The sequence below is a fragment of the Electrona antarctica genome, assembly GCF_951216825.1.
Source record: "Electrona antarctica genome assembly, chromosome: 20".
Taxonomy (NCBI): domain Eukaryota; kingdom Metazoa; phylum Chordata; class Actinopteri; order Myctophiformes; family Myctophidae; genus Electrona; species Electrona antarctica.
In genome coordinates, this window is record NC_136801.1 from 39,686,548 (window position 1) to 39,707,082 (window position 20,535).

A 20,535-nucleotide genomic window follows, 5' to 3' on the forward strand; every position below is an offset into this window, starting at 1 on the left:
AGTTCTCCCTGGACTATACAATGGACTACAAGCCCATGCTTCCTTCAATTCCAGTCAAATGGCCCCGGTTAACTCTTTCTCTGACAACTACGAGACATCTCGTAGATTAAGCACTACATCAAATATGAAACGGGTTTCGTATGAAAATCAACTTTTAACACTGGCCCCATTTGTGACCCTCCCACCCACACGAAACATGCACACGCATCCCATGAGAGTCCCTTTAACCCATTTTGGGCGGGAACCCCTTTTGGTGTTAGCATTATATTATGCTTTAGCTATTGAAAAATAGCAGATCTACAAGCTCATAGCGCGCCACCGAGTGGCTAACATAAGCCGTTTCTTACGATGGAGGTCTGCGAGCGGACCAGGAATTTACCTCGGTGATGATGTCAGAGGGGAAGAAATGGTGTTTAAAAACGTGAACAAAAACATAAACAAACATCTTTATTACTGTACGTACAGTATATCCTCGCAGTGCCGTGTGCAGAGATTTAGAGCACCGAAGTCCGACGTCAATATATCGCTAGAGGGTGCCAAAGTCCACGGGTTCATGTATTTATCTGTTTGCATTATAATCCCCTTAGATCGCCTCATATATGAACTGCGTTTGAAAAATAAAACAAATCATCCGGGCCGTTTCACTCATATGGATATGAAGAATCAACTGACTGAGAGAAAACGCTAATGTCACTGCTGACGAATTAGTTACATTTTCGCTAGAAACAGACTGTATCAAAATAATATGAGCTTGACTGACAATATCGCTGAGACGGTTTGTTGTTTTTTTTGGACCGCAATTCTTACACGAGACGATTTTAATCCATTCTGGGCGGGAACCCCTTTTGGTATTAGCATTATGTTATGCTTTAGCTATTGAAAAATAGCAGATCTACAAGCTCATAGCGCGCCACCGAGTGGCGCGCTACGAGCTTGTAGGTCTGCTATTTTTGAAAAATCGAAGAACGACTGACATAGAAACATAGCTTTTTCAGAAAACTGTCAGGATGTAAAGAAGACATTTTTAGAATCTGATCTCAGGTCAAAATGGGGTTAAGATGACCCGATGTTATTCTCCATAGAGAAAAACTTCCACGAACCTGTCGGAAGCGAGTGACTTCAGGACTACGGCGCTCTTATAGCCGACCTGCGAGCTTGTAGGTCGGCTATTCTGGGGCCGTTCTCGACGGAGCGAAAAAGAAAAAGTGGCTTTACACTTGACACCTATGGGTGACGCCACGACGTGCCTACAATATCTGATCGGCGTGTTCCCCAAAAACGTTGGATTCTTGATGCGTTGTTGTGAGCATGTTGTTACATCGACGGACCATAAATTAAGTAAGCATTAGAGTTCCTGGTTCGCTATAGTGCATATCACCAAAAAAATTAAATAATAATAATAATAATACAATTTAAAAACAAAGCAAATCAAATACATTAAAATAACAGAGCAGCATTTATCTTCTGACAAACAGACATTTTCAAGAATGTCTTACTCAACTATGCGGCGCTTAATTCACATTATATATCGAGTGGCAGAAAATGCCACAATTTGGAAATAAAAACACTTTTTTTTTTGATACAGTCAAATTTCTAAATTGGAAAAAAAAAGATGAAAAAAAAAGTTGTACATTCAAAAACACTGCAAAAAAAGAAAAAAAAAAACCTAAATCCCAGCATGTTGCTTGCATTAATCTATTGTCTTTTTAGATTGTTTTGTTTGTTTTCATTTTAATCTTTCAAAACTCATTTGGTTGAACGGGTGGGGAGGGGGGGGGGGGGGATTTTTATGCCAAAAGCAGTAATGCCAACGAGGAAGGAGGCTTGAACTCGACTTGTAGAACACGCACACAGAGGAAAAACAACGACGGTATATTAAGTCAGTTTATCTTTAGAACGGTAGTCTTCTCCTGCACCGACTCTCTCCTCTCCAGTTGAGTCTTGTTAGTTCTTATAGATAATGTTAAGCCCACTGCCAGTCTGATGCCAGCCTTCAGTGCAAAGAATACCACTGAGAAAGGGAGGGGCGCAGGAGTCAGAAGTGTGTGTGTGTGTGTGTGTGTGTGTGTGTGTGTCTGTGTGTAAATGTCTGCGGGGGGGGGGAAACAACAAGACTTGCTTGGCTCTCGTTCACGACGATGTCGTCTCAGGCACGACTCAAAGGAGGCTAATCCATACCTCGCCGCACAACACGTCGCCTTTTGCCAAAAAACCCCAAACAAAACATACGTTTTGACTTCCTTTGACATAAAGATAAGCCTGAAGACGGTCGTATATAGGGCCGAAACGCTGCTGTTCCCTTGATAAGCTATTTCACTGCACTTGAAGACAGTGTGCGGGGAGTTCTTATATTCCTTTAGTTTCGGTTGAAAATACGCCACTTATATTTTCCGCCAAGCGCTGCTGCTGCTGCTGCGGTGGTGGTGGTCAAAGTCTTAAATGAAGCCTGAAAACCCCCCGAAGCCTGAAAACCCCCCGGGCTGTGTCCAGTGAGTGAGTTGGTTGCCTTTGGCCAGCGCTGATCAGCCTCCAGACCAGGCTGTAGTCTTATAGCTTCTAGAGAAAAAAACTACGATCCTTCCCCAAAAAAACCAAAGACACACCAAGCAGGAAAGTAGATCGATCTTTAATCTTCTTCTTGTTGTTCTCTCAGTCGGCGTTGTCGAGGCCCTCTGACGTGTGGGAGCGAGCGTACTTCAGCCGGAAGCCACCTGGAAGAAACAAAAACGTACCTCAGAATTTATAAAAAAAATCTTCTAAATCCTCCAGTTTTCTGAAATAAATATTTTCACGATTTAAAAAAAATAGCAGACCTACAAGCTCGTAGCGCGTCACTCGGTGGCGCGCTACGAGCTTGTAGATGTTTGTGTATACAGCTGTACTCTTTATGCCCATTTGTCCTCATATGCCATGTCCTTTGATTTGTACTGCAATTGCTGTACCTTATTGATTTCCATGATTTCCATCATTTGTAGACTTTAAGTTGTTTCTTTGCTAATTTTTGATATTTGTTGGTTCGCAGTTAATTACTTACTGTTTCAGCCCACCCTCGACTCTATTTTTAACATTCATTGTTTCTACAACTGGCCTAATATTTAAATTATCTTTCTACTAAGACTGGCTCTACAACTCGAACGTGGTCGCTGTCTAGCAGCCTGGGCAGCACGGAAGGGTTAGTGTTGAGCTTCGCCTGCATGGTATTGATATAACCCTTACAACCCGCCAGCTGACGGGTTCGGCGACCTCCCGGGGTTAAATCTTAACCTGTCATCTGACGGGTTGCGAGGCGTTTTGGCGTCCATCGAGTTAAATAACTCATCAAGCCTTGCAAACCCACTAGAACATGGGTTTTCAACCAGTGGTCCGGGTACCACCAGTGGTCCTTGAGGAGGTTCCAGGTGGTCCCCAGCTAAATGATGAAGAGTCGGTAACCAAATGGACCCTTATGGACCCCTTACCTTGCTGCGTGGAGTCTATGGGGGGCTGGTTACAGTCCTGTGCGTAGTGACCGGCCCCGCCGCAGTTGTAGCAGGACAGCACGCCGTTCTTCTTGTTGATGCCGGTGGCCCCGAGCGACGTGGCTGTGGCGCCCCCTCCTGGGGGCAGCAGCGCCTGTAGGGCTCCCGCCGGCGGCCCCCCGCCGCCGCCGCCACCCCCCCCTCCCCCGGCGGCGGTAGGGTACATGTGCTGGTAGAAGCGCTGGCAGAAGGCGGCGGCCGGCGCCATCTGCTGCTGGAGGCCGTAGCTGGCCGCCACCACGGCAGCCGCCTGCGTCGTGGGACAATTTAGGCATTTAGCAGACGCTCTTAATCCAGAGTGATTTACAGTAAGCAAGAACATGGCAATGGTAATCAGGGACGTGCACACGTATATACAGTATCAAAGGGGGCTTCAGCCCCTTCCTCTTTTACCCGTCTGTATTCAGGAGAATAGTTTTTTCCATAGTCTCCTGAACTAATCCACAAACTTAACTTAAAAAACAAACTTAAAAGGAAAAAACGTAACTTAAAAAACTGAAATTAAAAAAAAAATCTTAAAAAAAGTACGTAATTTAATCTAATTGTTGTTATTGCAATGTACGAGCTGCGTTCGCTTCCCGCGTTCACGCGTCTTACTTGTGTAGCCTACTGCATGTTATACATGTCCAGGACCTTTGATAAAGTCCAAACCTTTTCTAGGACTGGAATTTTTTAATTTTTTGTTCTCATTTTCTAAATATTTCCAGGAATGTCATGACTGTGGGAAGCCTGATAGAAGGGTTTAACCCATTTAGGCCTGACGTCGAAATTAAAAAAAAAAATCTTCTAAATCCTTACAGTTTTCTTAAATCCCTATGTTTCTGTATCAGTGGTGCTCAACATTTCATGTCAAGGACCCCAAACATGATATGTAATTGGGCCGCCGACCCTCATCTGAAAATATGTTGTTCCAGGGACCAGCAGAAGCAAAGGTTTGAGTTAAAACGTTCGCTGTGAAAGAATACCGAAACAAGAGCAAACAATTGTACGACGAGGACATTATTTATTATTTTTTAAATCTCTCTTCTCGTCCCTCCCGCCGTACCTGCGTCCCCAGCATGTGGGAGGTCACGTCGGTCGTGGGGTGCGAGGGGTGTCCGCCGTGCGCGTGCTGCAGGGGCCCGTAGGGGGGCGGCGGCGCCGGCCCCGGGGGGTTGGGGTGGTTGAAGAAGGCCCCGTTGTTGGCCTGGTGCTGTGGCTGGGCGAGGTAGGTGGACACCTGGGGGGGAGAGAGAGAGAGAGAGAGAGAGAGAGAGAGAGAGAGATATAGAGAGAGATATAGAGAGAGAGAGAGAGAGAGAGAGAGAGAGAGAGAGAGAGAGAGCACATTTTGATTACGTTGTATAGTCTTTTTTGGAATAATTTTTGGAATAAATTATTAGTTACAAGGGGGAAGCCATACAGTGTCATGGGCTCAATCGTCGGGTTGTCACATCCCCCTTCGCATTCAGTAGACCCTGTGATCTTTTGTAGCCATACAAAATTTCCTGGGGTCTAGTAAGACTATAGCAAATAATAAAGAAATTGCTGTAAAACGTTTTTTTTTTTAAATAAAAAAATACTTATTTACTATTTAGCCACTTGCTCGATTCCCCCCGCCCTGTCAAAGAATCACAAAAAAAATTGGCTGAAACGAAAGAAAGCAGCAAACGAAACAAAATTAACAATGATATTTTACTTTCTCTAATAACGACCTGAAAAAAAACAAAAAAAACACCAACGTTTCGGCCTCTGCGGCCTTCATCAGGCTTGGCCATAAAGTCAAATAAAGATTTGACTTAGATATTCAAATAAACGATGATCGCATAGCATCGGGGACAGATCACTGTGTAACACAGTGCAGAAAGCTAGCGGATGTTGTGATCCGTTTTAACCGGAAATGACATCGCCAGATTCCCTCTATTCGGTCAAAATCGGCATAATGGTGAAGTTACCACCACCATCAGGACTCAGTGTCTAATACTATAGTCTTGCCGCGTGAAAATGAGATGGAGTGTGTATATCACTGATTTTTCTATTGCCATTAAAATTATGAATTAAAAATATGAATAGTGCTGTGCAGGTAGAAGGCACAATCCACTGTTAATTAGGCTGGCCATATGGGGGTTAAAGATTTTTACTGCATTTGAAGACAGTGTGCGGTAGGGCATTCACTTCTAGTCATTTTTACTAGTTGACTAGTTGCCTAGTTTAACCACCTTTTATGTTAAAAAAAAGAAATGTTTTTTTTTTTTTTTTGTACACAGTTTTTAAATGTACAAATATTTATTTCCCAAAAAAAAAAAATGTTTTTTTTTTTGGGAAATAAATATTTGTACATTTAAAAACTGTGTACATTGGTGACTATAACTATAATCTACCTGATATTGAGGCCTACAAAATCGGGGGAAAAAAAGAAAAAAAAAAGAAAATTAACTTTTTTTTTTTTTTCTCCTATCAACTAGTCGACTAGTATTAGCAAGGTCGACTAGTGGATTTACTAGTCGACTAGTAAACTAGTCGACTAGTTGCTTAATGCCCTAGTGTGCGGGGGTTTGTTCTTTTCGCACCTGTCGATTGTAGGTGTGCCAAAAGCCTTGCTAAAACATGAACCTGATTGGTCGATGGATTGGTCCACTGACCTGGAAGAGGGCCGGCGGCATGCCGAACATCTGCCGCGCGGCCGCCGCCGCGGCCAGCTGAGGGCCGGGGAAGAAGAAAGGGGCGTGGCTGACAGCCGCCGCTGTGCTGCTAGCGACGCTGTTGGCCATGTTGGCGGCCATGTTGTTGCCGCCAACGCGCCCGCCGCAGTTGTTGTGGCAGCCGCAGGCGCCGCAGCCCATTGGCTGCTGCTGGGGCGGTGCCTGTTGTTGTTGCTGTTGTTGTTGTTGTTGAGTGATGGGGTTGCTGCTGCCGGTCGGGGGCGGGGCGACGTGGCCGCTTACACAGGAAGTGCTGCTGTTGGTTGATGACATGGTTATTATAGTTAACAAAAAATATATATTTTTTATTAAACCCATTTAGGCCTAACATCGACGTCTTCTGAAAGATTATATATTCAAAGATTTGTGCCGCATTTTCACGATTTTTCAAAAATAGCAGACCTACAAGCTCGTAGCGCACCACTCGGTGGCGCGCTATGAGCTTGTAGATCTGCTATTTTTCAATAGCTAAATTATAACATAATGTTTAAAACACCAAAAGGGGTTCCCGCCCAGAATGTGTTAACCTTTATTTAACCAGTGAAAAAAAAACACATTGAGACAAAGGTCTCTTTTTCCTGTGGGAAATGGCAGAAATAAAATATATAACTAACGAAAGAGAAACAAAAAGAAACCCTAAATAAAAAAAATATTACATTTTTGTTAAATGAACTAAATAAAAAACTAGGAAAGGAAACGGGAAAAAAAAATCGATAACTATCTGAAACTGTGTTGTGTGTTTACAAAACGAACTAAAACGCAATGAAATGATAGATACAAAAAGTCATTTTTTTAAGCTGTAACTTAATATAATTTTTTCTTAAAACTAAGCATTGTCACATAAACAAAAACTAAATAGAAACTAGCAAACCCGCTCAAAAAACTAACTAAAACTAATTGAATTAGAAACAAATTAGGTCAAAACTAACCAAAACTAACCGAATTAGATACATCTAAAACTAACTGAAACTAGAAGAATAAGTAAGTAAAAACTAACTAAATCTAAACTATAATGAAACATCCCAGACCATTCTGACCTTGTGTTGATGTAGGCGGTGGTGCAGTCGCCAACGCGCGCCGTGCTGTGGGCGAGCAGCGGCGGGCTGGAGCTGGGCGCCGGGCCTGGCGTGTGGGTGGGCACCGCGGGAGGGGGGGCCGCCGCCTGGACCTGCTGCTGCCCCGGGCCTGCGGACAGGGCTGTCAGTCACCATGACACATTTAAGAGTTGACGATTAATGGCCTCTAATGCACACAGGACAACTCATCCTACTTCCGGGCCACTTCCCTACTTCCGGGCCACAGGTGTTACCGATGATACTAATTAAGGCTCTGTTCCATTTTAGTTTGCAGTGGTTCTCAAACTTTTTAAGTGGTGCAACCACTTCCTTAAGTGACTATGTGTGTCTCTGGGTGGGTGGCTGGCTGGCTGGCTGGGTGAGTGGGTGAGTGCGTCTGAGCACGAAAACAGCATGGTTGTTTTTCACCACCTGTGCGCAACCTAACACACACACAAACACACGCACATATTAACTGTATACATGGTGATTTCGGGTGTGCCAGTACAGTACAGTGCCAGTACAGTACAACATGTGTTGTAAGCTTGTAGATCTGCTATTTCTGCTATTTAAAAAAAATTAAAATAAAAAATAAATAAATGAAAATGACATTTTTCAACATGGAAACAATTGACGATTATGCGAAAACTATTGCGATCATCTCAAATAATTGCAATTAGACGATGACGTAGTAATAATGACAGGCCTACCTCCGGACGGCACGGGGCCTCCTATGGCGGGGAGCATGGCGTACGGGGAGGGCAGGGCCAGGCCCGGGTGCTGCTTAATGGCATGCGAGGGGGGAGGCTCCACCTGCAGTGGCATCTGGGGGGGTGGTGGTGGCAGAGGGCCTGCCACGCCCACAGGGTCCGGGGTGGGGTAGACGGGCTGCTGCAGGACACCCAAGGCCCCCATGAGGGGCGTCTGGAGAGGCGCCTGCGAGGCCGGAGGAGGGACCGGAGTGCTCGGGACGCTCGGAGACGACGACGACGACGACACGGTCTTGAACCTCTGCACCAGTGGCTGGACCGCGGAGCTCCCCGGAGCGTGCAGGGGAGGAGGGGGAGCGCCGAAAGTGCGTAGTGGTGGTGCGGCGGTGGCGGCCGGGGGGGGTGGCGGCGCGTCCCTCTTCTCCGGGTCTCCACCGGGAGGAGCGCCCGAGCCGCTGGGAACTGTAGGAGCAACGCTATTACAGTTAACGGAAACTAAACTAAAATTTTAAACTATAACTGAAACTGTATCGTGTATTTAACTAAAACGAACTGAAATGATAGACAAAATGCTCTAATATCTATTTATTTATTTATAAGCTTAACCCATTTAGGCCCGACCTCGAAATTAAACAAAAATCTTCTAAATCCTCCAGTTTTCTGAAATAAATATTCTCACGATTTTTCTAAAATAGCAGACCTACAAGCTCGTAGCGCGCCACTCGGTGGCGCGCTATGAGCTTGTAGATCTGCTATTTTTCAATAGCTAAATTATAACAATGTTTAAAACACCAAAAGGGGTTCCTGCCCAAAATGGGTTAATCTGTAACTGAATATATATTTTTTTAAATGCCACATTATCTTGAGTTTTTTAACACACAATACTTACTCTGGCCTTTTTCAATTCTGTGTGTGTGTGTGTGTGTGCGTGTGCGCGTGTGAGTGAGCGAGAGAAAGCCAGAGGACGAGCGTGGGTGGGTGTGTCTGGGTTTGTGTGCTTGATCCGCCAGGAAAATAATTACACACTGAATTCGGTGTGCTTTCATGTTCATTTGAAGCACGGGTAGACAGCCTCTTTCAACCAATCAGGATTGGTGGGTCGGAACTAAATGCTGTACAATCTCCCTTTGAAAACACGTACTGTCCGACGCTGACTTTTTAGGACTTAATGACTTCATGACTGAAATAGCAATAGAAACTTTTTCTGAAAACTAGTTAGGATGTAGAATGTTCAGAGTCGGCCTCAGGTCTCAACACTTTGTCATTTCATTTTCGGAAGGCTGTCCCTTCCGAATAGTATAAAAAAAAGGCTGTCCAGTACTTTGTTGTATCAGTTCAAACCACCACCAGAGGTTTGACGCTCAACACTGAATCCATTCCCACCACCATCAGAGAGGACCTGCTGCTGAACACAGAGGAGCTCAACATGTTGCTGTTTTTCACCCTCCTTGCTGTAGTGTTTTGCAAACCGTTATTAAAGTATTCAATCAATCAAAGCATCCGTCATGACATTGATTCAAATTAACGTTGATGATTGACATGGCACACTACCCATCTGTAAAATAAAGGTTTCAGAACCTGAATGGGTTATAGGGCCAAATTCTGGGCGGAAACCCCTTTTGGTGTTAGCATTATGTTATGCTTTAGCTTTTGAAAAATAGCAGATCTACAAGCTCATAGCGCGCCACCGAGTGGCGCGCTATGAGCTTGTAGGTCTGCTATTTTTTAAAAATGACTGACGACTGACATAGAAACATAGCTTTTTCAGAAAACTGTCAGGATGTAGAAGACATTTTTAGAATCTGATCTCAGGTCAAAATGGGTTAAAATAAGTGTTCCCCCCCGTATAAGTATGATGATTGCGTGTTATGTTTGCGCCCCAACCTTGCGGCAATTGTTTGCGTGCGCCGTCTCCGCTGTGTTCTCCCCCCCATATTAGTCTGATTATTGTTTCAGTAACGTGTACGTTTGTGTCACAACCTCGCGGCCCTTTCAGCCGCTTTTATATATCGATAGTCTTTCCTTCCCCGTCACCCCGTGAGTGTTGAGCATGCTCGTCTCTGCTGCGTTGGCGTTGCTCTGCACTGTCTGTCTGCAGCTAGCCTGGAACTCACCTATGCTTTTTGAGTGGTGTAAACCACTCCTACAACTGACTTTGTTAGTTTACGTGTCTGTCTGTTCGTACTTCTGTCTGTTCGTACCAAGAAATTAGCATGGTTGCTATGGTCACCCAGTTCACACAGGTGTGATTTCATGTGTGCGTGTGTGTCAATTTAACAAAGGTGCAGACGATCAGAAATCAGCAGAGAGTGAGTGATGTTTGCGCTACTCTATGCCGAATTGAAGTGGACTCGGACCCAGACTTTTTTTTCCTCCCTGGAAATATAAACGTCTGGGTTTCCGAGACTAGTCTGAAGCCTGCGTCGTGGCTGGCAGAAACCTTTCCCATTGGAGCCAATCAGATCAGTCTAACTAGGTGGCGAAAGGTGGCACATTTCATGGGCGATGTTAGCTCACGTTTCACCTGACAAAAATACGTCAAAACTCTTCTAACCTTGTATAGGAGGAGGAGGCAGGGGTATCTGCATCATCAGCGTGTCGTAGGAGGACTTCCCGTCGCTCTGACTGGGAAGGAGAGCCTCCGGCGTGGTGCCGTTGGGGAACACGTAGGACAAGGAATGCACGAAGGACAGAGGAGGGAAGTTGCTGTGGTGGTGGTGGTGGGCGGTGTCCGGGGGGCAGAGGCTCTGCTGCGCCTGGGGCTGGGCGCCGGGCTGGGGGGCGTTGTTGTGGGAGGACAGGGGGAGTGCGGAGGAGGAGGAGGTCACCTCCCCCGCTACGTTCTTGGCGAAGAAGGCGTCGGTGGGGCCTTTGCTGGAATCGTCAGAGTGGCTGTCGGTATCTGATGGGAGATAACGACCTCGTTAGTGAGAAAGACAGGTGTTGAATTAACCCATTTTGACCTGAGATCAGATTCTAAAAATGTCTTCTACATCCTGACAGTTTTCTGAAAAAGCTGTGTTTCTATGTCAGTCGTTCTTCGATTTTTCAAAAATAGCAGACCTACAAGCTCATAGCGCGCCACCGAGTGGCGGCGCTATGAGCTTGTAGATCTGCTATTTTTCAATAGCTAAAGCATAACATAATGAATGGGTTAATGCTATTTATACACACCTGCTATTATGTTGATGTTCTGACACCCATTTAGAACGATTCTACAAAATGTCTTCTAAATCCTGACCGTTTTCCGAAAAACCTATGTTTCTATGTCAGCGGTTCTCAAAATACTTCATGTCAAGGACCCCTGAAATTATATGTAATCGCGGCCGCCGACCCCCATCTGAAAATATGTAGTTCCAGGGACCCCCCCCCCCCCCCCCCCCCGAAGCAAATATTGAGTTTTTTCAATAGCTAAAGTATACAATAATGCTTAACCCATTTTGGGCGGGAACCCCTTTTGGTGTTTTAAACATTATGTTGTAATTTAGCTATTGAAAAATAGCAGATCTACAAGCTCATAGCGCGCCACCGAGTGGCGCGCTATGAGCTTGTAGGTCTGCTATTTTTGAAAAATTGTGAAAATATTTATTTCAGAAAACTGGAGGATTTAGAAGATTTTAATTAAATTTCGAGGTCAGGTCTAAATGGGTTAAAACAACACCAAAAGGGGTTCCCGTCCTGAATGGGCTAAACGCCATGTACGGCCGGGATACGAAACCCCGCTCACTAAGTGGAAAAGGAGCCTGTGTGTGTGTGTGTGTGTGTGTGCGCGTGCTGGTCTCCTACCTTTGTTCCTCTCGTCCTCGCTCTCCAGGCTCTCTGGCGCGTGGTGCTGAGGGCTGGAAGGAGAGCTGTAGCTCTCGGACGACGTATCGCCGTACGCGTCCAAGCCTGAGCCGCCGTCAAAACACAAAAAACGGCAGCGGTTAGAAGACAACTCGGGCCTGTCACCATTACACGTTTAACATAAAGCGCCAATCCCGTAAATCAGCTTTAGTCTGGCCACCCGCCAATCACTATGACAATATGACCTATGAATATGTGACAAAACCTCACAAAAGTGACGTGTTGTAAGCTTGTAGATCAACTATTTCTGCCATTTAAAAAATAATAATTTAATGTGGAAACGATTGACGATTATGCAAAAATAATATTGATTATCTAAAATAATTGCAATAATAGATGATCATGTAATAATTGTGACAGGCCTATCAATGTTGTTTTTGGCAGCAAATTTCTATTTTAGTTCAGTCTTAGTCTTTGGAATGAAACTTATAATATGTTAGTCATCTGAAATGTGTCTAGTTTTAGTCGACTAAATACTATACGATTTTAGTCGACTAAATCTACAGTTAATTTAGTCAACTAAAATGTATTTTGGCGGGCCCCGATGTCGTCGTAATGATTTTACACTTGCTGAAAATAGCCGATCTACAAGCTCACAACGCGTCGCAGCGCGACACGTTGTGAGCTTGTAGATCGGCTATTTTCAGCATGCAACCAAGTGTAAGATGACTTATACTGGATCTCTTGTCTAATGTCCACTAGTCGCTTCCTAACATTTTAGTCTAGTTTATACTTGTTGACGAAATTGTCAATATAGTCTTAGTCATCAATAGCTTAGTTTTAATTTAGTTTCCATTTATTTTACGTCAATGAAAAAAGGTAGTCGACGAACATTTTTTGTCATACTTTTTAGTCAACGAAATCAACAGTGATGCATACCTCTCCTCTGTGGTTGCTGGCCTTCAGCCACACTGCCGTTGGTGATGCAGGTCGCTGCTTTCTTCCCCTTGTCCCTGAGGGAAAGCATTCAGTATTTTAGCCGTGACGTGAGCGCCCCCTCCAGAGATACGTCCGGGTCCCACTTTTGTGTCGCTTTTGTGTCCCCATAGAGTTATACTGTGACGCTCCGTCGGACTAAATCTGAGACGAAAACAACCACGAAAGTCTCATTTTACCGCTTTCCTCGCAACAACAAAGCTGCGCTGCTCTCCCAAATCTGGCTGTGACAGGCCGTCTGCCCCACACGGAATACTATCGCCATTTTATTCCATTGTGTCAACTAAATCCTCATTAATGCAAACTAGATTCAACATACTCAAGCCTGCAAACATTCTAAATATGCCCCCGAAATATTTTACTGAGCAAATGGACTGTTACCACCTTCAATAGTCTCCACATCATATTATTTTTTGCCATGGACACTTGTACAAAACATTAATAATTCTACTCGAGTTGGAAGCATTAAGACCCATTTTAACCCTCAATGGCTTCCTTTCTGAAAAATAACGTCATTGTAAAAAAGATTCACGTGTTTAGATATTCTACTTACAATGAGATGCGGACAGGAGCTGGTGCCACTTGGACCCGGACGTAACGTAGCACTACAAAATGACGTCGGACTTAAATACTGAATAGGCACAGAGGCCATTGACCCAGTAAGACTAATAATGCTGCATTCACATGGGGATCAGGCAAGCGGTAGACGGCAAAGGGCACCACCTGCTGGACTGCACGGAACGGTACTAAAAAAGATAAAATATTTTAACATTGAATGCCGTCTGCCGTCACCAGGTTCTGGCTGCCGTGGCTCAGCGGGCTGCCGTAGCCGTCCTGTTCCGTTTATACCGTCCTGCTCCCCCGTCCAACTAAAATGACTTCCGTTTTTTGCCGTCTATACCGCTCGCCTGATCCCATGTGAATGCAGTGTATAATAACAGTATCATGACAAAACCTATGTTGCTATAATTCAGCGTTCAACTTTCCCTCGTCAATGGTCCCCCCATATTTATGTATTTGGCCCGCTGACTGCCATCTCAAGATATTGTGTTTCCAGGGCAACATCTCAGTCTTAGGAATGGATTATCGGTCGAGTACACACACTGTGCTACAAGTTTAAATGCAGACGGATTGTTACCGATTATTTCCATTGCAAAACGATACGATACAAAGTCAAACGATACGATATTTTTTTTAATTAAAATTGATATTTCGAGTTACACTATATCGTTACACCCCTAGATAGGACCGATCTACGGCTGTGTATGTGGAATACATGAAATGCATTGGAAGATCACAAAACATGCTACGGCTATTAACCCATTCAGGCCTGACGTCGAAATATAAAAAAAAAGGTTTTCTAAACCATGACAATTTTCTGAAAGATTTGAGGCACATTTTAACGATTTTTCAAAAATAGCAGACCTACAAGTTCGTAGCGCGCCACTCGGTGGTGCGCTATGAGCTTGTAGATCTGCTATTTTCCAATAGCAAAATTATAACATAATGTATGTAACCACCAAAAGGGGTTCCCGCTCAAAATGGGTTCACTTGTAAACTGAGGATATTCGTCTAATATTCAAACGTGTATTCACCGACACCAACTTACAGTTAGTTGATTCAAAAGGTATGGTGACACTTATTTTATTTTTTTCTATTTATTTATATTTGTGTGTCCATAGCAGTGAGTGGTGCTGCTGCTGTCCTACCTGTCTGTGGCCTGCATGGGCCAGCTCTTGTTCTTTCCGACGGGGTGACTGCCTCTCTTCTCTGCATCTTGGACCTTTGGAGGAGAGGAGAGGAGAGAAACATTTATCAATTTCATGGAAGAGCATTTCCGATTATTATTATGCGCTTCATTTCTCAGTAAGGTTCGGCTGCTCCGTCTCCGCTTATGCTGCTGTGGACGTTGAAACTTGTACGCCAATAGAGAGTATGCGCGTGACATCATCATCAAACCAGGAAGTTATGCAGGAACGCCTACTGAGTGGCAAAAAACTACTTTCTGGCCTTGACAGCCCATACATACAAACAGAAAAGTCCTATCTGATTGCATTAAACAACGTTAAACAATGTTAAACTCACTTTGCCTGTTGCTTTGCCACTCTGTGTGCCATTCACTTTAAGCATGCGCATACCCTCTATACAAGCTCATAACAAATTAATAATAATAATCCAGGTAAAATTGTGTTGTTGCCGGGCAGAAATCTCATAGGTCCATAAAACTCCATATTTAAACCTTTTTGTTTTTCCTTCTTAAATGAGCACCCTTCATATGACTACAGTCACTGTAGTATTGGCAATAATATGTCAAAACTTGTATTACTTTTTTGTTTGGTATTCAGACAGCCAGCAATGGGTAAAACGCTCCCCCCAAAAAATGTAGTCTCTGTGACACATCTAGGGGCCGCAATCTGCATTCAAAGATTTTCCTAGAAGCTTTGTCATTGGTCGATTTGCCTGTCTACTTCCTGATTTCATTTCAACTTTTTAGGACCAATGACAAAGCTTCTAGGAACATCTATGAATGCAGAGTGTGGCCCTATAGATGTGTCAGAGTGAGTAACATTTTTTGGGAGCGTTTTACTCATTGCTGGCCGTCTGAATACCAGAAAAAAAAGAAAAACAAGAAAAGAAAGTCATTAAAATGTTGACATATTATTGCTTATAGCTACTTTAAGTCTGTGGGCTTAATAAATTATATGCATATTGAAACGATGAAAGTACTAAGAAGAGCTTGCGAGTGTTGCAAATTTTGATTTTAGTTTTAGTCAGTCTTTTGAATAGTTTATTTAGTTTTAGTCACATTTTAGTCACCTGGAATGTTTTAGTGTTTAGTCTAGTTTTAGTCTAAAATGTATTTTGGCGGGCCTTGATGCCGTAATAATGGCTGATTTTACACTTGCTGAAAATAGCAGATCTACAAGCTCACAACGCGTCGCAGTCGTTGTGAGCTTGTAGATCTATTTCAGCATGCAAACAAGTGTAAAATGACTTATACTGGATCTCTTGTCCACTGTTTTATTGCTTTGCATTTAAGTGACATGACATACATACATCATGGACGTAAATCAATACATTGTTCAAATCGATCTTTTCTCCAGGCACAATAACATAACTCCCATTTATAGCATCCACTCCAAAAGCCACACGGCTTTCACAATTGCATCACTCTCGTTTTGTGAATGCATGTCACACCAATTACAATACATTCTGTTACAAAAAAGAAAAGTTGTAAATTCTTTACATTTCAGAGTCAAAGGTATGAAATTGTGAAGGGCATCATGATGTATATTCTGAGACACAGAGAGAGAGAGAGAGAGAGAGAGAGAGAGAGAGCGCGAGAGAGAGAGAGAGCGCGAGAGAGAGAGAATGTGCAATGTCAGCAAAAGTGCGTGCACACACACACACGTGATCACGTGATTCAGTGTGGCATAGATTCTCACCCTCTCAAACACATGTACACACCCATCAGTGTGGCACCTTTTAGCACAAACTACAGGAGGCTACGCATAATCATTAGCTACATCCGATCTGAAGTTCACATTTAATGTGTTTTAATTGGTAATCGTAACACCACACAGCTGGTGCTGATCAAGCAGCAGGAGTGGCTGAGAGCCGTGTGTTATTTTTAGTTGGGAGTTAAATATACTGTGTGTGTGTGTGTGTGTGTGTGTGTATGGATTGGAATACACAAAATGCATTGTAAGATCAAAGACATGCTACGGCTATTAACTTGCAAACTGAGAATATTCGTCTAATATTCAAACGTGTATTCACCAAAATCAACTTAGTTATTTTATTTAAAAAAAAGTATGGTGACGTTTATTTTACTTTGCTCTATTTTGTTCTACTGTCTTCTTCCAGTGGTGCGTCTTTGTTTTCGTTCCTGCTAAAACGACAAACTCTACACACGCTGTAACGGGAATGGGCTCTATGCACACCTTCCGGGCCGCTACCCTACTTCCTTCACAGGTGTTACTGATGATACAAATTAAGGTTCCATTTAGTGTGCAGGGGTTCTCAAACCTTTTCATTTCAAGGACCCCCATAACTCTGAGAGTGTACAAATGGAACCAAATGGACCCGTACACCCGTACAGGGCCATTTTGAACCCACTGGTGTAGCAGAGTGTTTCCAGTGGGTCAACATGCACAACAATAGCAGCACCCTGACTCTGTTTGACCAGAATGGAACAGAGCCTTCATTAGTATCATTAACACTGACTCTGTTTGACCGGAATGGAACAGAGCCTTCATTAGTATCATTAACACTGACTCTGTTTGACCAGAATGGAACAGAGCCTTCATTAGTATCATTAACACTGACTCTGTTTGACCAGAATGGAACAGAGCCTTCATTAGTATCATTAACACTGACTCTGTTTGACCAGAATGGAACAGAGCCTTCATTAGTATCATTAACACTGACTCTGTTTGACCAGAATGGAACAGAGCCTTCATTAGCATCATTAACACTGACTCTGTTTGACCAGAATGGAACAGAGCCTTCATTAGCATCATTAACACTGACTGTTTGACCAGAATGGAACAGAGCCTTCATTAGTATCATTAACACTGACTCTGTTTGACCGGAATGGAACAGAGCCTTCATTAGTATCATTAACACTGACTCTGTTTGACCAGAATGGAACAGAGCCTTCATTAGTATCATTAACACTGACTCTGTTTGACCAGAATGGAACAGAGCCTTCATTAGTATCATTAACACTGACTCTGTTAGACCAGAATGGAACAGAGCCTTCATTAGTATCATTAACACTGACTCTGTTTGACCAGAATGGAACAGAGCCTTCATTAGTATCATCGATAACACCTGTGAAGGAAGTAGGGACCCACGTTCTTTCCAAAATGCGTGTGTGCGCACATTAGCCCATTGCCGTCAGATTCAGCTGCGGAGCTCCGAATCCCTCTCGAGAGATTTGGGGGAAACATGGATCTATTCCAGACTGACCTGTTGGCTGCTAGGTTCCTGGCCGCTCTTCGTCGCGTTGCTCTTCTTCCTCCGCTCGGCTTGGCCGTTATGATCAGAAGTGTGGACTCCCTTGCGAGTCTCGCCCTTGGAACCTTTTGCACTGGAGACACTGGAGCAGAGGGGGACGGAATAAAGCGACGCACGCGGTTTCTTGCGTCAGCAATTTACCGCATTCACATGTTGCTGCTGCTGTATTAACCCATTTTGGGCGGGAACCCCTTTTGGTGTTTTAAACATAATGTTATAATTTAGCTATTGAAAAATAGCAGATCTACAAGCTTGTAGGTCTGCTATTTTTGAAAAATCGTGAAAATATTTATTTCAGAAAACTGGAGGATTTAGAAGATTTTTTTTTTAATTTTGAGGTCAGGCCTAAATGGGTTAATTATGGTCAATGATGAGAGTGCTGAATCGCCTTTGCGTTTTAGTAAATGGTCACGCCGACCACCCCTCCCCTCCAAGTACAGTTTTAGACCGCGATGGAGGGGGCGCCGTCCCAAGCAAACTTGAGCCACGAGAGACACCACCGAGTGCGACCGTATCGAACGTTGCAAAGTTCGCTGAGCCGACTCAGCCCCGTTCGAGTTGCGACCCGATATGGACAGCATAGTAAATCGTGTTCTGCAGTGGCGTGCACAGATAGACACTAGGGGGTGCTAGAGCACCCCCTGCCCTTTTGGCAATGTGCCCTTTTGAAAAAAAAAAGAAAAAAAAACTTTTTTTTTTTCTTCTTTTTTTTTTGATTTTTCAAAAATAGCAGACCTACAAGTTCATAGCGCGCCACTCGGTGGCGCGCTATGAGCTTGTAGATCTGCTATTTTTCAATAGCTAAAGCATAACATAATGCTAACACCAAAAGGGGTTCCCGCCCAAAATAGATTAAGGCAACCGGCCGGTTCCACGCGCTGCACAAGGTGCCCTTTTTTTAACTTGAGCACCTGCCCCTCTAAATGTCTGTGCACGCCACTGTTGCGACCCGATATGGACAGCATAGTAAATCGTGTTCTGGCGAGATCGTTTGGCCCCATAAGAGTTAGGTTTCCCCCCCGACTGCCACTCAAAGTGGCTACTGGCCAATCACAGCGCGTCCTTACTCAAACGCGAAGGCGATTCAGCACTCGCATCAATGACCCATGAAGCACTATTTAGTATTCATCACCGGTGTCATTTTTCACTTCACAGTTGTTCTGTCCCTTGTACCATGTTGATCTGTTCCTGTATTGTACAGTATTGTATAGTGTTTTTGTATGGACATAGTGTTGGGTGCAGGCACATATGCACACATGGCACCAACGCATGGTGTTGTGTGCTGGCACACCACACACTCGGTCTCTCTTTTATCTGTATTGTATTGTGTTTTTGTATGGACATAGTGTTGGGTGCTGGCACATGCACACATGGCATCAACGCATGGTGTTGTGTGCTGGCACACTATACACTCTGTCCTTCTTTTATCTGTATTGTATTGTATTGTATTGTATTGTACTATATGTGTCATTGTATGTTTAGTTTTACTACCATTTTAAGAGCCTGCTCAGGGACTACAGATGTAAATTAGCTTATGGCTAACTCTGGCACATTTACATGGAAGTGAAAACTGAAATGTTGATTAATGAGCATTGTCCCTGTCAATTAAATAAATAAATAAAAGATAAATAAAGTTAGTGAGTGTATTCTAGAATGATGCTAAAATAGTGACAAATGAGACACTTCAGCCACTAACACTGACAATGTGACGATCTACATGCTCACAATTGCGACGCATTGTTAGTTTGTAGATTTTCACTATTAAATTTTTTTTTTATAATAATGCCAGGTTGAAAATCGTTGAACACATTCAACTGTGACAAACTAGAAGAGAAGAGAAGAGAAGAGAAGAGAAGAGAAGAGGTTTACCCAACACTGGGGCTCTTGCTACCAATCTTCTTCCTGGGTCCCTGGACGTATGACTCTACATCTGGGAACACAGAAACAAACCACCATTTAGAACCCGGAACATAACCACTAGGGTTTGGATCCGGAACTTGGATCCAACATTGGATGGTGTCTCTCTGTCTCTTAACCCATTCTGGGCGGGAACCCCTTTTAGTGTTTTAAACATTGTTATAATTTAGCTATTGAAAAATAGCAGATCTACAAGCTCATAGCGCGCCACCGAGTGGCGCGCTACGAGCTTGTAGGTCTGCTATTTTTTTTTTTTTTTAAATCGTGAAAATATTTATTTCAGAAAACTGGAGGATTTAGAAGATTTTTTTTTTATTTCGAGGTCAGGCCTAAATGGGTTAACTCTGACTCAAATCCCCTCTCAAATCATATCAAATAAATAACGGTAATGTGTCGCACACACCAAGACTGCATTTCAATCATTTATTCTTGCATTTTGAACTGGGAGACAAACGTTTCGGAAGGCTGGATACTAGGCTGGAGACAAATCTCCTGTTCAAAATGCAAGAATAAATCGTCTATCCAGCCTTCATCACTGATGAAACGTTTGTCTCCTGTTCAAAATGCAAGAATAAATGATTGAAATGCAGTCTTGGTGTGTGTGCGACCCATCGCCGTCTCCCCATCTCTGACACCGTACAGTCGTGCTTTGAGCCGCTCACTGCCTATGTAAATCGTGCAGCCTTTTATGAGAACAACAGACAAGAGTGCAGGGTGGATCATCCAAGCATGCATTCATTGCGTTAATTTTTGTTTAACCTAAATCATTTCACGATTTAATTAACTCAGTTATTTTGACATCCCTAACCCATTTTGGGCGGGAACCCCTTTTGGTGTTTTAACTAAGCAT

The 20,535-nt window shown here is 43.6% G+C and overlaps 1 protein-coding gene across 4 annotated transcripts in view; it reads right to left on the reverse strand.

Moving 5' to 3' along the window:
- Window positions 1–351: 351 nt before the first annotated feature.
- The window catches only part of zcchc2 (zinc finger, CCHC domain containing 2), a 66,623-nt gene continuing 46,439 nt past the window's right edge, over window positions 352–20,535 (reverse strand). For 2 of the 4 annotated variants that reach the window (XM_079489941.1, XM_079489939.1), the window contains exons 8-19: window positions 19,638–19,698; window positions 17,721–17,850; window positions 14,456–14,529; window positions 12,690–12,763; window positions 11,751–11,855; window positions 10,519–10,866; window positions 7,965–8,426; window positions 7,237–7,396; window positions 6,140–6,455; window positions 4,564–4,737; window positions 3,459–3,768; window positions 352–2,711 (exon numbers count right to left, since the gene is read on the reverse strand). In XM_079489941.1, coding sequence (XP_079346067.1) covers window positions 2,650–2,711; window positions 3,459–3,768; window positions 4,564–4,737; window positions 6,140–6,455; window positions 7,237–7,396; window positions 7,965–8,426; window positions 10,519–10,866; window positions 11,751–11,855; window positions 12,690–12,763; window positions 14,456–14,529; window positions 17,721–17,850; window positions 19,638–19,698 — 2,276 coding nt within the window. In that variant the 3' untranslated portion in view covers window positions 352–2,649. The remainder of the gene's footprint in view (window positions 2,712–3,458; window positions 3,769–4,563; window positions 4,738–6,139; window positions 6,456–7,236; window positions 7,397–7,964; window positions 8,427–10,518; window positions 10,867–11,750; window positions 11,856–12,689; window positions 12,764–14,455; window positions 14,530–17,720; window positions 17,851–19,637; window positions 19,699–20,535) is intronic. The other 2 variants (XM_079489942.1, XM_079489940.1) reach the window with 2 other exon arrangements.